Consider the following 17,224-nt stretch of genomic DNA (forward strand, 5'->3'; position numbering starts at 1 on the left):
CAGAGAAGGAAGCGAAGAAGACGGCTTTGTACGGTTTTCCAGACGCTTTAAATTAGATTTTAGAATGATTTGTCCAGATATTTTGTGGTTTCGCCACCGTCGGATTTATGACAGTCGACATATTCATTGAAATCAGATATGAACCGATCAAGAAACAGATTCATATTTGAAATTCTGAATATTCGCACACCCCGAAATATAAATATTTCATTCATTTTTTCACCTCCCATCCTTTGTCACTAGTCGAAGGGATGCCATAAATAAATTTGTCGCTGGGCACGAAATGCCTAGCATGGTGTCTATTCAGCAAATGTCGAAGGGCAAGAATACAGAAATGGAATGTAATCAGCTTCATAATTGTGACAGTATCTCAGCCCCGATATTGCTCAAGGTACGGTACTGTTAACGCAAGCGTTGAAACTGCAGAAGAAGCTTCTACTGTTGCCTGGACCCATTATTTGAACAAATATGTGCATATGCAACCACAACGACTACACTCATCTCGGTTTTGCTGAAAATGTTTTAAATGTGGAGGTCAACGCACTTCCCAAGAAGTTCTGTTCTAAAGCCTCATTGTGCTGCCCTGTATGCCTGGAGTTCGAATCCATATGGGTGATTATGTGCTTATTTCATGTATATTTAGCTCGGCCATAACCATTAATGCATAGAAAACACACCACACCTCCTGTGCGAAAATAGAGTGGTTTTATTGTATGTAAAGAGAAAAAAACACAAGAGTATGGTGTCTACAGACGTGCACAAGCAAAACAGTGTCATGCTCATAATACAAAAGGTTTTCAAGGGAGCACAAGCCTCCAGAAAAAAAAAAAAGTGGAAGACCTCCTGCAGTTGTACACACAAAGAACCAGCGCCCTGCTGGCCAGGGTCGCATGTCCGTATTATCCTAGGAGTCCGTCAGGAATAGCTCCTGCAAAAGTAGCAGAAGTCTGCGAGGACTACAGAGTATTCACACAAAAGGAAATGTGGCAAGGGAGTAGTATGCAGCACACAAAGAAAAAAAAATGGATTGCCAACCGAAAGTTGAACAAAATGGCAGCACATAGCATACAACCAGGGCAGAACAGAAAAAAAAAAAAATGGCAGTGCCTGCAACAAGTTCAGCCGTTTAGCAGCGTTAAAGAGAAAAAAAAAAAACGACACAAACTTAGATGCAAATCGGACAAGCCGGCAACAAAACACTTATGCCAGCTGCACATAAAGTTGAGACCGTGCTGGGTTATAATGCCCTTCCTTGACCACAGCAAAGACAACTGTTGCACAGAAGTCGGAGAGAAGCGTGAACAAGCAAACGGGCGTGTGCTGTGCGATAACTTGGACAGCCACTATGGAGTTTTTTGTGCCGGAACACTCTGACTGGCAACACTGTGCACTGCAAGTGTTGCCATGAGACACTCCAGCGGACAAGTTGGACTATTTGTAGCAGTCCGTGTCCAATGTCCGCTTAATGCTGGCAGCTCCCAAATCCCACTTCTAGTTGGAAAATCTGGCTGCCCAGGATTGTGTGTGAAAAAGGATGGGCCCATTGAAGCACCCAACTCCATGGCATGTGCACAGGCTCTTTGGACAATGTCCTTTGGGTCAGCTCTCTTTCCTTCCAGTTCCAAGTGGAAGAAGAAACAAATTAGGAACAATGCCCTGGTCCTTTGGATATTTAACGAAAGAGAAACCTCTGGCATACATGCAAGTCGACAAAAACAAACACCAAAAACGGCTTCTTTGGCAACACATCAGCTAGGCATGCCCCCAACGCGACTAGGCCGGAATGGCCGCAACGATGACGGCCTTCCGAGACATGTTGCACCTCTCCCTGGGTAGACAGGGGAGGCAGCGATGAACCAGTCTTTGGCTCTGCCTCCCCACAAGCAATGAACCCGCACACCACTGCACTTTTGGGACCCACTGCAATGCTTGCATGAAATCCAAACCATGCCAATGCACACTGGCCTCGGGAAGTGCACATAATATACCGGCACTCCAGAATACACATTCCATGTTTGCATTCCATCAGTCAAACTGAGAGGCAATGTTCTTCCACAGGACATCGCACTTCCGCATATGCCGAAATACATAATAGGATGAGCAATGTGCGTAGAACGCTTTTAAAAGTTCACCTGGAAGAACTGAGTGGAAAAAATAAGTCAAGTTAGGGCCGCTAGTTGACTATACGTAAGCGCGTTAATAAAATCTTACAAAAGTAAAATACGAGTAGGAAGTGTTGTAGCCAAGAGGAACAAAGGCAAACCCACACAAGAGTTCTCAGCACTTTTGGAAACTTGTGGAAGCACAGGCTCGGTGAGCATAAAACAAACGAGTTTCGTGAGCATTCTGTTTACAGTCCTGAGAAACCTTGAAGACCCAACAAAGACTTTACTGAATTCCCTCCTAGTGGGATCACAGCGAAGCTCACTCTCTGCCGATAAAAAGTGTGTCGAGCTTCTAACAGCTCTAAAGTACAAGGTCAGAATGACTGGCTTGCGCTCTGCCCTAGAACCGATTAAAGAGAATTCATTACTCTTGATGCTGATAATTGAACAGGCTCCAACTCTTGCCACCAGATGGCATTATAGACCAAGCATAGCCTTGGAACATTCAAGGCATGGCTGTCAAACTTAAAAAAAATTAAAAAGAAACATTGCACTGGAATGATTACGTCAGCTAATTCTTCATGCTAATTTGTGACATGAAAATTGGCACTCTGCAAGTAGAGAAGTACAGATACTGACATGCAATACCTACACAAAGAGAAGGCATCAAGACACACGACAGGCCAGTGATCTCCGTTTCCAAAACCAGAAACTTCACAATGGCACAACGCATTTCATGCCTTCTTTGGTGTCTAAATATCATTTTTCTTTTTAGCTGCCCTTGAAGGACAACCAACTCACAAACAGCAGAATGGATGCAGTGGTAGTTCTGTCCAACAAGCCACAAGGAATGGCCAGAAAATTGGCTGCATTTGTTCTCGTCAAGATGGCGAGAAGTCAGCAGCACAATTATAGCACTGGAGCACCATTACCGATCGATCTGCAGAGTGATGTACACGCGTATCCTTCAATTCACAAACATTTTGACAGACACAGAAAACTTGGCAACCAACTGCCGTAACTGGGAAAAGGCCATTGCAAATGAGATCTCAATATGAGGGCCCCCGTAGAAGTTCATTATGAAAGCTGAGACAGCCTTGGGTTCCTATTTAAAAAAGGGGAGGGGGGAGGCATTCACACTGTAGGGACGCATATGTCGAGTATCCCGGAAACGTTCAGCCCCTGGTACAGCACCACAGGTCAGTATAAATCAGAAATTTGACCCAGACAGTGAACCTGAGGCACGTAGACCGCGCAAGTCTGCCAGTGTGCACTTGTGCCATAAGCACTGATGAGACACGGAAGTGGTGTTCCACACAGGAAAGGTGGCAGTGCATGAGCCTTCCTCGTCTCAGCTAAGCCTTGCAACTGTGTGCTCAGTAATGCAAGCCAAGAAAGCCACTCCAAAAGAAGCCGACTCAAAATTTAGCACCAGAAAGAGGAGTGGTCACCGGAGTAACAGGGTCATGCAAGAACTTTTCTAACCTTTCCTGCTGTTAATCACACTGCGTAACCATAAAACAACAGGCAGCCATCTAGTGTTATGATGACGGGGCATAGTAGCAAAAGTATGCAACTGTGCAACTCAACAACTACTAGCATGTTCCCTTACACTTGTTGGAATTGCTCTCAGAAAGCAGCGTGGCTCAAGAGAAGAGGCCAGCATAACACTGAGGTCGCTTTTTGGTGTGCCTAGCAACAGTGCACATTCTTTCAGAGGCCCCAGTGACGCCCACCATCATGCAACACTGACAAGTTCCCCCGTCAACACTGGAACAACGTTAGTGAAAAACCGGATGTCCTTTCTAATACGGAGCACTGCAGATCAAGCGGTCCTGCGCAGGTCACGCTGCTCCAACTCTGCAAACTCCTGCAGAGCACCCAATGCAAAGCGTAGCCTCTCCTGGAGGGCCTCGTCACAGCCGAAGCGAGCGATTGCAGCAAGGGTGTAGGCGGCCGTGCGGCGCTGTTCGTCAACGTACAGCACCAGGGGGCGCTCCGGGCGCTCGGCACTTAGCACCAGTTTCGTGTGGTCTCCGAAGAAGTTGACCTGCGTGTCACGCACAGAACAGAACATGCAGAGTTCTTGTAGTATTATTGTGCTGATGGGTAGGCGGGGTTTTGCTTTGGTACGTGATGCAGGCACTGCTTCATCTACCCAGCTTTTATACTTTGCACACAACTGTCAAGCGGTGCCGCTAGCCTGTTGTACGTTAGTGGTGCAGGCGGGGCTTATTATTTTTCATTCTTTTTAGGTTGCCCCAACCTAATATTTGTCACTCCACAGGACAGGAGTGATAAAGCGCTCATTAGCTGTTTTGCAAAGCAAGAAGGAAGACACGGGAATGAATCTGGGGAGAGTCTGCTGAGAATCACGGGAGATTAAAGGCATTTTAAGCAGAATGTATTTGTCACGGTCATCGAATAGGCCTAACGCCGTGGCACAAGGAGAAAAAAAGACCACAGATTCATTCAGCCTGCATCGTCAAGAGTTTGAGAGGTCAGCTACACCCCTTATAATTTTTGAGATTGACATGAAGATGCTAGCAAATGAGCTGCAAGACCAGACACTTCATTGGACCAAGTTGCGCTGAGGAACTTCAGGGCATGCACATGCAGGTTGACAAGTAGATGCACAGATTGCTTTTCTAGAGCTGCTGGAAAATTAAGTGCCAATCTATCGTGCGAAGCAATGGGTTGAGTTAGTAAAGTTTATTGTTTTAGGGTCTGAACTTGTAAAGACAAAGCACCTCTAATGAAGTGGGCCCACGGATTTTCTTTTTCTCTTCACGGAATTTCCTGTCTAGTGGATGGACTGCACTCACCTGGAGCATCGAGCAGCTCAGCTGCATGATGACAGCCCGATCTGTGCGCATCCAGCGCTGGAGGTGCACCAAAGGCTTCTTCTTGCGTGTGGGACCTTTTGGAACATCACCACCCTGCATTAGAGAACTTCTTTAGACCGTTTGTGGAACTGTCGAACACATATCCAAGCCCAGACAGGGACCCAAGCAAACATCACCAGTGTGCTATTTCTATTTTTGTTTTACAGCGATACCTGTTAAAGACTTGTCCCCTGGGTTTAGCGTCATCGTGGTAGTTATAGCGGTGCAGTCAACGACGGATTTTTTTTTAACTCTCTAGGGACCGTGAAAATGTCCAAAAAATCAAACTTCACAGAAAAAAACCTCTCACTTATTGCTAATATGCCAGAGGAAGGAGTCAGTTGTTTTATGCGTACTCTGAAGCTTTTCATGACTAACTCGCTGCACGTCATGTACACGAACAATGGCCGGAAACAGTGTTCTAGAGGTCGGCCTCAATGGTCTTGCTGCCCTCTGCATGTCGCCGACGAAGGCAGAGGTTGGGAAAATGTCTGGACGTGAAAGCAAACCCGCTGCTGCACGAACTGCGCTGTGCTCGCAGTACAAAGGGCCCAGAACGAGAAGGCAAGTGCTCAGTCAGCGTTGGATTTCGTAATTAAGCCTGTGGACACTAGAGACAAAATTGGTATCGTATCCGGTGATACGAACTCTGCAGTGGCTTGCGTATAATGAGAGGCGTCTTGCCTGTCATTGAAATGCCAGTTGCTGACGGTTTTATGACAGAAAAGTCAGGGTTGCAGTGCGTTTTGCAGCGGGTACGCTGACCTCGCTTTGAAATGCACCACCATTTCCTTCCACACTCGTCGTCTCTGCGAAACCATACACCATATTAGGGATGAAAGACTTGGCATAGATAAGTTCTGTGAACTGTGACGACTGTTCAAGTTTGTATAGTGGTTTACATTCAAAAACAGTACAAATCTGAAACCATGCGGGCACAACGTGCCGACTCGCGGGGAATTCCCATCTCGCAACTTAAGAGGCTCCATTTAAGCTTGAATTTAGTTTTGTTTTATCCAGTTTTTGATCTCCCCTGCAGTGTGAATTAATGAGGTTCCACTGTGCACATTATGTGGTGGCTTGAGTATTGTGAAACATGCCGCCCGTGAAAAGGCACAGCAGCGGTGGCACCATCCGCCTGGAGCGGCAGACTGGAGAGGGGTACTAGTTGAGGAATATGTGCACGAAAACTAAAAAGATTGCTGTGCAACTAAGAGTACATATATGCATGTAGTAGCAGTAGCAGTATGTCGTTATTTATTAAACAAAACAAAAGGGAAGGAAAAGATTTTTGCTAGCCGCGGCATCCACTATCAGATACTGAAGCACCTGAGCATGCGGCCAGCGGAACTAAAGGGACAGCAAATAGAGATGAAATAAAAGAGGGCAGTGATAGGGAAAAAGGAGAGGGTTAGGGACATGCCTAGTAAATGTTAATATCAATAAAGTTTCAAATTCTTTGCCTCAATATATCGTGAACTGAAAATACCTCAACAGTTGTCACTGTTGTAACCATCATACGAGTTTTTTTTTCCCATTGGAGACAAGTGCTGCAAAAGCAGCAGAAAAAGTAATTAAATAAACACAAATATCTGAGGCAAACAGCCCTAGCGAAATTACCTCGGTGAGGTTCTCCTCCATGTAGTGAGCGAAATACTTGAGCAGGCCGTACTTCTCCTGCAGGCTGGCTGGCATGCTAGATGGGGCATGGGCTTCCATGGAGCCATGGTTGTCTCGATACTCGAGACGCCTGCACGCCACACCATGCAAAGTGATTGAAACCAGCATCTCCAAAAGACTAAACAAGCTGAGAGACCGAGAGCAACTCACAGGCGATCCGGGGAAAAGCTTAGGTGCGTAGAATCGTTGAAGAGCACGCCAACCGTCCGGTCTGACAGCTGGAAGCCGAAGCCAAACTTGTTGGAGTAGTCAATCCACTTTGTCACTAGCAAAGCAGATCCTGCCCATGGAGGTGGCACACCTGCATTGCGCAAAAGGCAAGTGATTTACAGAGTGACTAGATCGACTTGCACCAGTACACTGCCACAACCAAGAAGCAGTGCTAGTTCCAAGTTTCAATGGGCGGGCTTGGGCAATTGCTTGAATACACTCTGTACACACTCACCAGACGGGGGAATTTCATCCAGACAGGCTTGCAACAGCCGCTGCAGGAGCTGAGTCGTGCCCAGTTTGGAGCTACCTGCAAGAGTTGCGACACACAGGACGCTGATGCAACAGTAAGCAGCAATAATACAGAGTAACTAGGTCCCCTAGCTTTCTGCAACTCCGCAAGAAATTGCAGATTTGAGCATTTCTCAAAGAAATGCATGTTAGCAGCCACATGCTCTTTTTTTTTGCTACAGTTGTTACGGACATCAGTACGAACGACAGAACGATGGGAACATGATTAACTCGATCGCATGAATTTTCTTGAAAGCCAGAACCTAGTAACGAACTATGTTCTGTTGATGCCTTGAAATGCCTGCTTTTCCGTCCATTCAAACAAGATAGAAACTCTGACGACAATGCCTTCGATGGAAAGAGTCACGATACTGGAGTGTCCAAAAGAAACACTAACAGTAGTGGCAAAAGACATTTGTAGTTTCCAGTTATGCTCAGCATCCATTCTAGGGGCTTCCTCTTGTTGCGGTACTGGGCTGTCCAGGAACAAAAGCAAGTGGCAAGTGGGTGCCAAGCTTTTGCAAGACTGCATCATAGTTACGGAAGCGGTCAGCACAGCAGGTACAGGAATGCGCATGAGGGCATCATCAAAGATATCATTCAGTCACTGTGGGGGCTCTGTGTCAAATAGCTAAGCGTTGATATTCGAATGAAGCGAATACCAATCGCAACTTGATGCTGATGTCAATTAAAACAGACAGTTGCACTAAGCATGCCACACCGAGCACTAGACACAGTTGCAACTAAGTATGCCAAACTGAGCTCTGCATGTGCCACGTTGAATATGCTAGAAACGAACTCACGTTTGTCGAGACAGAGAACCCGGCCCAGTGTTCCGAACAGGCCGCAGTCTCCAAGAGGCACATGTGAGTCACGGGCTGCCCCCTGCATGCCAGATGTCCGCAGTGTGGACGGGTGGCCCACATTGGTGCCAGCCTGCTGCTGCTGGTCGATTCGCAGCCGGGAGAGCAGCCCTGTCAGCTGTGACCCAGACTGTTCACGGGGTGGCCGTAGGAATGGGTGCTCCAGCACCTCTGACAGGCTTGGCCGGTCCTTCGGCTCTGGCTGAAGCAGAGCCACCAGGAGGTTGCGTGCTGAGTCCGACAGGCCTGAGGGTAGTGTGTAGGCGCCACGCAGAATCCTCTGGTAAGTCTCCGCCAGCGTCGACGTCTCAAAGGGTGGCCGACCCACCAGGAGTGCATACCTGCATACACAGCGCCCCATCTTGCTTAGACCAGGAAAGGCCCAAGGGCGACTGGTCAGTGACTGGTAGACCAGCAATGTGTGCCAAGAGCCTCAGCATTAATGTTCAAATGTCATGAGTACAACTTCAATATTGAGCCTTGCTTAGACTAGGAACAAATCAGAGCAGAAAGAACAGCAGACCAGTAGACATATGTTAGATTGGACGATAGAAAAGAAATAACGAGCCCAGCCCGCATCGCCAGAGACCAGTAGACACCAGGAACATGTCACAAGAGCCTCAAGCATTGCCATTGAAAGAGCTGGCAGCGCAACGTCAGTATAGAGTTCATTTATTTAATATGTTTATTTAACAATTTATTTTACTGCATGTGTTTGATTCCCTTCGTTTTCAAAAAAACAGAAATAACACTAACAACAGTGCCAGAATACCGTAATGACATCAAAACAGCTGAAAAATACTAAGAAGTGTCAGTAAAAGTAACACCTAAATTCAGAGAAGCACAATAGGCAAAAACAATTAGGGAAAAGAACACTGTGCTTTAAAGAGAAAACATTCATGGGCAGTTTAGCCCAGGGATAATCCCGAATTATTGCGCGCTAGCACGCTTAGGCCTGGTTTTGCACGGTTAATCTCGACTTTTTATGGTTTCGCTTGATTCGAACTGGCTTACTTTAGTTGATATGTCACATGGTGTAAGTTTGCATAATGCTGCATCATTTTAGACTTGTACTGCAAAAGAATTCATCATTCATTTATTCATAGACCCCTGGGAGTACTCGTACCACTCCTAGCACAGTGGTGCAATGGTTAAGTGATGCGCCACTGCCCTGCAATAGAAGGTGCTGCCATCGGTGGGGCTTGCGAGACCCAGGCTGCTCTTCCCGAGGAACCTCTCGCGACCAATCAATTGAAATTGCATCTGCCACGGTGAACAGTTTGCTAACGATCCAGTGGGCAGGTTGCCCCACTTGTCAATCGGCCAGATAGGGGACTGCATGAACTGAGAGACAACGGCTTTTTGGTTGAGTGGAAGCCTTAATGCTAGCACAATTTTAAAAGATACACCTGATGAAGACAAATAGTACAACACATTAGACAGAGCGATCAATGAATCAGCAGCAGTGCTGTTAACAAATCCGAACTGACCCTCTAACTAGCCATCTAACAAGGTCCGGGGCACCAACCTCCCTAATCTCGCAGCGGCTCTGTGGTCCTGATGTACAATCCCGTAAAAATATTTCTCCAGAAAAAAGAATCTTGAGGAAAGTTACAGCTTTTCTTTGCAGCTACATAGCTGTAACTGGGTGAATGTTGGTTCCAGTTAGTACTCCACTGTCATGAGGATTATGTAATCTATACAGGTTCACCAGCAGAAAGCCCTCATAGGGATGGAAGAATACAGAACTGTCTGAACCAAAGAAAATTCCTTTAATCTAGTGGTCCAAAACACAATGAAAAAAAGAGAACACTAATTCAGGTGTAATCACTGGACACTGCCACACATAAGAAAAACTGGAGACGCAGCAACAAGAACACAAGAGCTAACAAACTAACACAGAAATTTATGTGTTGCATGAATAAAAACTGCACTTTCAAAATGGTGAGCCGTGCTTTATTTACAAAATTCTCGAGTCTTGTGTGGAACCAAAAAAAAAAGAAAAAGACTATTCCCTGCGGCCCCCCAGCACTCACATGATGCAGCCCATGGCCCACACATCGGCTGCAAAGCCGTGCCCTTCCATGCGAAGGACCTCTGGTGCCAAGTAGTTGGGTGTGCCGCAGACAGCCTGCCGCGGTGGCTCGTCTGCAACGCGTGCAGCCAGGCCGAAGTCGGCAATCTTGAGCTCCATGTGCTCGTCCAGGAGCATGTTACCCAGCTTGAGGTCGCGGTGAACGACACCCTGGGTGTGGGTGTAGCGGACGCCCTCTGCCAGCTGACGCATCAGTGGCGCCACTTCCGTCTCGGGCAGCTGTCCGCCGCGCTGCTTTAGCAGGTGCACCAGCGACTGCAAGGCCATGTCACAGCATGTCTAGTCGCAGCGTCTTAAATCACCTAGCATAGATGCGAGAAAAGCCTCAGTCCATTGACAGGGGTACCTGTCTTCAATTGGGCTCCCCACTCCAAGAAGGAGGGCCCGGGTTGGAGTGTGGGCAGCAGTCTCCAAACCACAGTTTGCAGAGATGACCACAGTCACTCAGACAAATACAAGTCCCCTTGTCGAAACATTCACCAGCAGACTGAGGGGTCCAAACCTTTGTTCCAAGTTTGCACTTTGAAACATCCAGAATATGTTTTTACAAGTGCTAACACAGGGTGTGCAATATGCCTTTAACAAAGCGCCCAAAAGGTGTCTTGTTTGGCAAGGTGCACGAAGTATGAAATCCTCAAAAAGGAAACAGTAAAGAAAATTCTTCTTTCAGCTTAAACATGCAGCCTAGTATTGAACTGTGTGCACTGCCTTTTAATAAGCAACTGATGCAGAGCACCTTTGAATTTTAGGCTATGACGGGGCCACAAGAAAAAGTTTTTATTCAAGGCTCCACTGCTTCCATTTCTCTTGTAGCAAGAATGCCTCATGTGACTTATTTCTGCATGCTAAAAGATCTGACATAGCAGGCACAAATGCGGTGAACTAGTTCAGAAGTACACACAAAGATTTCTGTGAAGACACACGTGGCAAGCAGAACGGTTTAGATGTCTCGAGCTGCCAGTGCTGGCATAACCCACCTTTCGAGAGCAGTACTCCAGGATGATGTAGATGTTGTCTTTGTCGCTAAAAAAGTCATGCAGTCGCACCACATGCTTATTCACCAGTGGTCGATGGAGGTCGATCTCCCGCAGAATCTGCATATGTACAGGTGTTCGACATGCAAAATCTGTAGACAAGTGGACTAGCTAGACACAGCAAGGCAACTCAAGGTGACTCTCAGACTTGCGCTTCTGAGTCTCTAGGCAAAACTTCACACACTGGGGAAAATCCACGGTTAACGCCAACAATATTCATGCAATGCTATGTAGAACAGGACGCAAAAGATGTTTTCGATCTTTTACATGTGTATATCCTACGCTGCCTCAATGGAATGATATAGTGGGGTGGCTACACGTATGCATTATATGCAGTGTCAACCAATACTAGAAATACAAAAACACACAAAATGCACAAAAAACGGAGCATACACAAATATTACAAGTGGGCAGAACACCTGTTCACAAGGCGAGCTATGGAATGTGAGGCGTGCAATTAGTTCGGCTACCTCACAATAGCACAATGCGATGTTGTTAGAAGACTGCCCAAACACCTCTGCAACAGGTGCTACACAATTAATTCATCACGCAGAGGCTGCCCACCAACCTGCTATAAAGAAAATCAGACTCAACAGTCTGTTAGATTTGGGCTAATTTGTTCTTATCCATTAGTACCAGTTGGCACGAGGAACGTGGAAAACACTAATCTTCTCATGCCTTTACATTCTGTTCGCATTAAAGTTTTGCTAAAAACGAACCCGTATAGATTCTGAAACGTTTCGAATTTTAATTTAAATTGAATAGTTGAGCCCTCAACTATTTGTCTTCCGTATCAGTTTATAAAACATTTTATATGGTTGCATTCAAGCCAAACAGGAGTTCCCATTCCTGTACAACAATGCTTCTAAAAACAGGATTTCGGCAGGAGCCGCACATTGCATCCTGATTCGCTGCGCCCACCTTTTCCTTCTGGCCAGGCCGGCTGACCTGGCTACGAGGAATGATCTTCCCCGCATACACCTGCTGCGTCCTGACATCAGTGAGCTCGTGCACACGCGCAAAACCACCCTGCAGGCAAAGAAGAAGAAAAAAAAGTTTAGTTAAAACGGCGTGCCCAGCATTATAGGCACACAGCACGAATTCCCCACACTCCATCTACTCACAACACAAGCGAGTTGAAATAACTGTGGTCTCATTTATTATTATCGCCAGCAAAGAGCAGGAAAAACCGTACAAGATATACTCTGAGAACAAAAGAAGAAAATACGAAAGGGCAATTGGACAGCCTGAACATTTACTGGTTGCTTTTACAAACTCTACAGTGCTTGCATTAGAAACACAAAGATGAAAACACTAGTAAAGACCAAAGAACAGGAACTGCATGCAAATAGGTGCACACAGCTGGGTAATACCTATGATCAACAAAATGGCTAACTAATACACAAGTTTTAATGCCACGGCAACAGGACAGTCGCAAAATACAGAGAAACGGTGAGTAGTACACGAACGTGACAATGACAAGCACCGAACTATGGTGGCAAGTAGAATTGTGTATGATACTACACTCCCTTAAGTACCATAGCAAGTATACTCCAAGCACAAATCTACACTCCCTAATGTACTTATCAACTATACTACCTAAAAGTTTCTTCTTTTCATGCTCACAGTTTCAATTCTAGTTTTCACAATGTGAATTTAACAGTAGCTACACAACAGCCTTATTGAACAGGTCATATTCCCATTCCTATACCTGCCCTATTCCAGTCCACTCGGCTAATATGTTTTGACAGAAAAGGTGGTGGCACACATTTTTCATAAAGCGTAACATACCATCAATGTTGTGCGGTTTCCAGATGCATTGCACCAGGTTCAACGATATAATGCATTTCAGCTCCTCTAACATAGCAGGGTGCTTTTGTCTACACTGTAACAGTGCGCTGTCCACATATTCCTTCTTCCCACACCCAAGGAAGCTCTCATTACCTAAATGGCTGTCATCATCCCCTTCTGTACGACTTTACACAGTGCACTGCCTAGCCAGGACGCTTGCCTGCCTCACTGATTCTATCAGTGTACGGGCAGTGACCAAGGTCCATGTGAGACAAAAAAAGGGGGGGGGGGGGAGGGGGGGGGGGTAAACATTTATTAGCCATTTCTACTTGAGAGATTCATGCTTACCGTATAAGTTACCCATTTCTTTTCTCTGCATACAAATCCCTACATTTCTGTAACCTGTACCTGTTAAGTGCTGAGGTTACTTTAGGGTGATGACGCAGAGCAAAAATTATGATGATTCAAAACATATTTCTGCATTTTGGTTTTACCAGGTTCTTCAACTTAAAAGAAACCTCACTTCCAAGTCTGGCCATTATATGAGGTGAAGAAAAAAAAAGAAAACGTTTTTTCCCATGGTGGTAGCAGTGCCCAAAAACGTTTATAAGTGTGCAGTGCGGTGAGGGAAAGGCAGATTACAGTTCGATTTTGTGCAATCTAGCCTGTTCAAGCCTTCTGTTCAGATTGCAGCAAAAGCAACATAATCCTACCTTTGGAAGGCAAAAAAAAAAAAGGCTGCGATTAACGAACACGCATCACATGACTTTTTGACCAATTCACTGCCTTTGTTTGCCAGCTATTGATTTTATTGCCGTCTACGCTAGGTATTGTTATGGTCAAGCTTATTTCCGCGAGTTTCCGACCAAAAACGTGATTGTTCAACACTTGAAGAGAAAAATAACTGACAAAAACTACAAGAAATTGTGCCCAGAGCATTGCTGCAATCAAAGTAAGTCCTACCCATGTAGGAAGGGCTTTTCATTTAAGAAAAAGCCTGCATAATAATACAAAACTCTTGAAACTCATTTTCATCAGTTTCCATTTTTAGGTCAGACTGCAGATTCAGAAAAACTATTTTGATACTGCTTCGTCAAGATTTACTCTGAAGGCACTTACTGAACCAATATTTTATGAGGAACATGACTAGCTACTTAATGTTCAAAATCTTTTTGTTTTTACTGCAAGTTATCTGAAATTTAAACAGTGGTGACGGCAGAAAAGATGAAAAAGAGCTTTGAAACGGTGCAATTAAAAAAAAAACACTAATTTGTTCTTTTTATCCTGCACAGCAGGCTCTCCTTGGGCCGTCTGCACTAAAAAAAATGTTATAATTTTCAAAATGATAGCTGTTGTAAACAAAACACTCATTAGTTTACTGTGGTGTCAATACAGTTTTTTAGAGGGAATACGTATTGAACTTTTTCTATGTTCTAAAGGCATGAGGATACATCATCTCTGAAAGCTTCAACAAGATCGATGCAGTGGTTCAAAAGTTGACCCTTCAGCCCCGTCTTGATAATCATCATCATCAACAGTATAATGTATGCCCACTGTGCGGCAGAGGCCTTTCCCATATCTCTCAAAATTACCATGTCCTATGCCAGGTAGGGTCACGCAATCCCCTATACGATGTCCGAGGGATATCTAAATATTACAGGTGGCTAAATAAACGAAAAATAAGGCACGGCCATTTGGGTGCTGATTTTGTGCACCTGAGATCCTTAAGCGGCTTAAATGACTACTACAAATCATACAGGAAAATGTGCATGGTGGGTCTTTCTCTTCAATGTCCCATCTTCCAAATACTTAAATGTGCACAGCTCTAGCACTATGGCTCAGCTGTGGAGAACAGTACTGAAACTTTAATTCTGTTGTTTAGCTTCTTAGCTGACTGCAGCGCCGTGCTGAAGATGCACACATGCAGAGCTTTGTTAATCGTCATTGTACTTTTATTGCCTCCTGTTGCTTTTTACGTTCCATGCATAACAGCACCCGCACCCAACTTGTTTGAGGCGATACCCAGGTGTATGAGGCGATACCTTCATGTAATAGCATGGTACATGCTTACAGCTGATACTTTTAGAGAAAGCACAGTTGAAAAACAAATCATTTTAGACTTTCACACCTCAAATGAAATCGCATAAATGAGGCACTAAAAAAAAAAAAACTTGCTTTTTCACATAACACATACATAGTGCTAATGGACATGGCTGCCTCTTCTGCATGCCCATCAGTTGGTTTACTTGTGTGAGGAACAAAAAAAAAACAATTACTAAACTGCTCGTACATTACATGCTTCACTTGCATGAGCCCATCATGTGTCACAAGCTAAATAAGTACACTGCAGTGCTCTGTATGCGGACCCTGAAGACATTGTGCATTTTCTGTACTAGAATTTGTGAAACACTGAAGCTGCTGCCTCGAATATAATCTTTTTTTCTTTCGAAGCCATGTTTTACCAGGGCTGTTTTATTGCATCCATGAAGAAGCACGCCCCTCTTCATACAGATAGTGTGTGTGAGTGTGTATACATTATATTTGCCCAAGACGACGAAAGTTGCTGTAAATGAGATTTTGAAAAGTAACCTCAGATATACGTGCGGCACGAAATGCCGATCTCTCTTCTACTGCACATTGCCGATGATAGCGGATGATAAACGCTGTTATCAGCTTTAGGTAACGAGCGTGCTAGCCTCCACGAGACCGTGGCCATGGAGGAGCGCTCGTAAGAACGGCCGCGCGTTCACTTGAACATTGAACTTGGCAACGAACCCGGAAAAGCACAGGGCGAGATAAGTAAATGTTTGTCTCAGCGACCAGCTGATGTTTACATTGACTGACTCGGGCGTCCACTACGCCTTCCCTTTGTCGAGCACGGAGACACCGGTCGACGATCGCGATAAGAAAGGCATGCTGCATCAAGAAGCCCAGCAGCGTAGGCAGGTGCCCCGTTGAACTTTTCTGCCAGCACAACAGGCATCGCCCCAGCTCCAGAAGGAACAAGCAAAAAGGGGGGCGCAGGTGGGAGACAGTCACGCGCGGCGGCTTCGCGTTCGCGTCTCCGATGCGTGCAAGAGCGGAGCGTCGCGCTGATCGGCGCTCGAGCGGCTCACCTTTCCGAGCAACTTTCCCCGGCGGTACGTGACGCGGGTCTCGGGATCCACGATGTAGCACTCGTTGTCGACGACGTGGGCGCACTGGGCCCGGAGGCGAGCCGGGGGGCTCGCGTCCACCGTCGCGCTCATGGTCGTCGCCGTCGCTACCCGCGATTGACGGCTAGGGCATGTTTCCTTTGGCGTCACCGCAGCCTGCGCCGCTGCAGAAGCAACAGTGGCAACAGCAGCCGTCGACGCTCACACACGCACGCATGCCTCCGCGTGTAAACAATGCGAAGAGCCTTTGCGCCTTTGTGCGCGCGAGGCCACTTCGATTTGCCGGAGAGGCGCCAGAGGGAGAGATTTTTTTTTTTTTTTTAACTTGCCCGGCTGGCTCCGCCCACCGCCAAGGAGGGCAATTTGGGCGAGGAGGAGTCGGGGGGCCCCGTTCGCTTTCGCCGCTGCTTTTCACCGGCTGAACTACATCGGAAGCGCCCATGCCCGAAATGTGTAGCGCATCTGCGGGCCGGATTTATCGGCGTTGTTGCGCGCTGCACATGGGGCCTCTCTTCGCTCAAGCTCGGGACGCGTTCGTACTGCACAGTTCATTGCACCCGCGCGCGCGCTACGCTGCAGCGTAGGCGGCCCGGATTCAGAGCAGCTGGTCGACCCTTGCACATGAATGTGGGGAACCTTCACCAATGGTCGCAACTTGACACCCCAGGGGATCTCCTTTGTGCAGTAATGGCGTTTCGCATAAAAAAAAAAACAGCTTGAAAGCAAAGCTAGCAGACGACGCAGGCGCATCGGCGCCGAAGAAACGGAAGAGGCGTTCCTCATATGGCGCATTCTTTCTCGATGGTCGGGCGTACGAGTCAATTTTCTGTTCAAGGCCATCGCGTTAGTCGACGATCCTCATCATGCATTTCCTTTCTTAAAGGGAAGAAAAACCCAGCGGCACTAGCGCACGCTCGCGGTTTGCCAGGCAATTTGTTCGAACAGAATGTTATCGAAATGTCTGTCATACGCAGAGTGCATGTTGGAGAACTCATGCGAAGAAAGGAAATGGAGCAAATAAAGTAAACAGAAGTGAATTTGTGAACGCGCCGATTGAAACTGCGACAATGAATGAAATTTTTTAATACATAACTCGGCTCTTGCGCATAAATAAA

General features: G+C 46.2%; 1 protein-coding gene across 2 annotated transcripts; it reads right to left on the reverse strand.

Moving 5' to 3' along the window:
* Nucleotides 1–686: 686 nt before the first annotated feature.
* Nucleotides 687–16,624, reverse strand: LOC144110761 (serine/threonine-protein kinase PLK2-like). Of its 2 annotated transcripts, none has more exons than XM_077643837.1 (10): nt 16,071–16,624; nt 12,085–12,192; nt 11,107–11,223; nt 10,071–10,384; nt 7,975–8,375; nt 7,116–7,190; nt 6,821–6,971; nt 6,611–6,740; nt 4,931–5,044; nt 687–4,155 (listed from the first exon to the last, which is right to left on the reverse strand). In XM_077643837.1, the coding sequence occupies exons 1-10, from the start codon at nt 16,200–16,202 to the stop codon at nt 3,931–3,933; spliced, it is 1,767 nt and encodes a 588-aa protein (XP_077499963.1). In that variant the 5' UTR covers nt 16,203–16,624; the 3' UTR covers nt 687–3,930. The 2 variants fall into 2 exon arrangements, with proteins under 2 accessions (XP_077499963.1, XP_077499964.1); XM_077643838.1 differs by having other exon boundaries at nt 7,116–7,186; nt 7,971–8,375; nt 16,071–16,358.
* Nucleotides 16,625–17,224: the final 600 nt, after the last annotated feature.

This window comes from Amblyomma americanum, chromosome 11, assembly GCF_052857255.1.
Source record: "Amblyomma americanum isolate KBUSLIRL-KWMA chromosome 11, ASM5285725v1, whole genome shotgun sequence".
Lineage (NCBI taxonomy): Eukaryota > Metazoa > Arthropoda > Arachnida > Ixodida > Ixodidae > Amblyomma > Amblyomma americanum.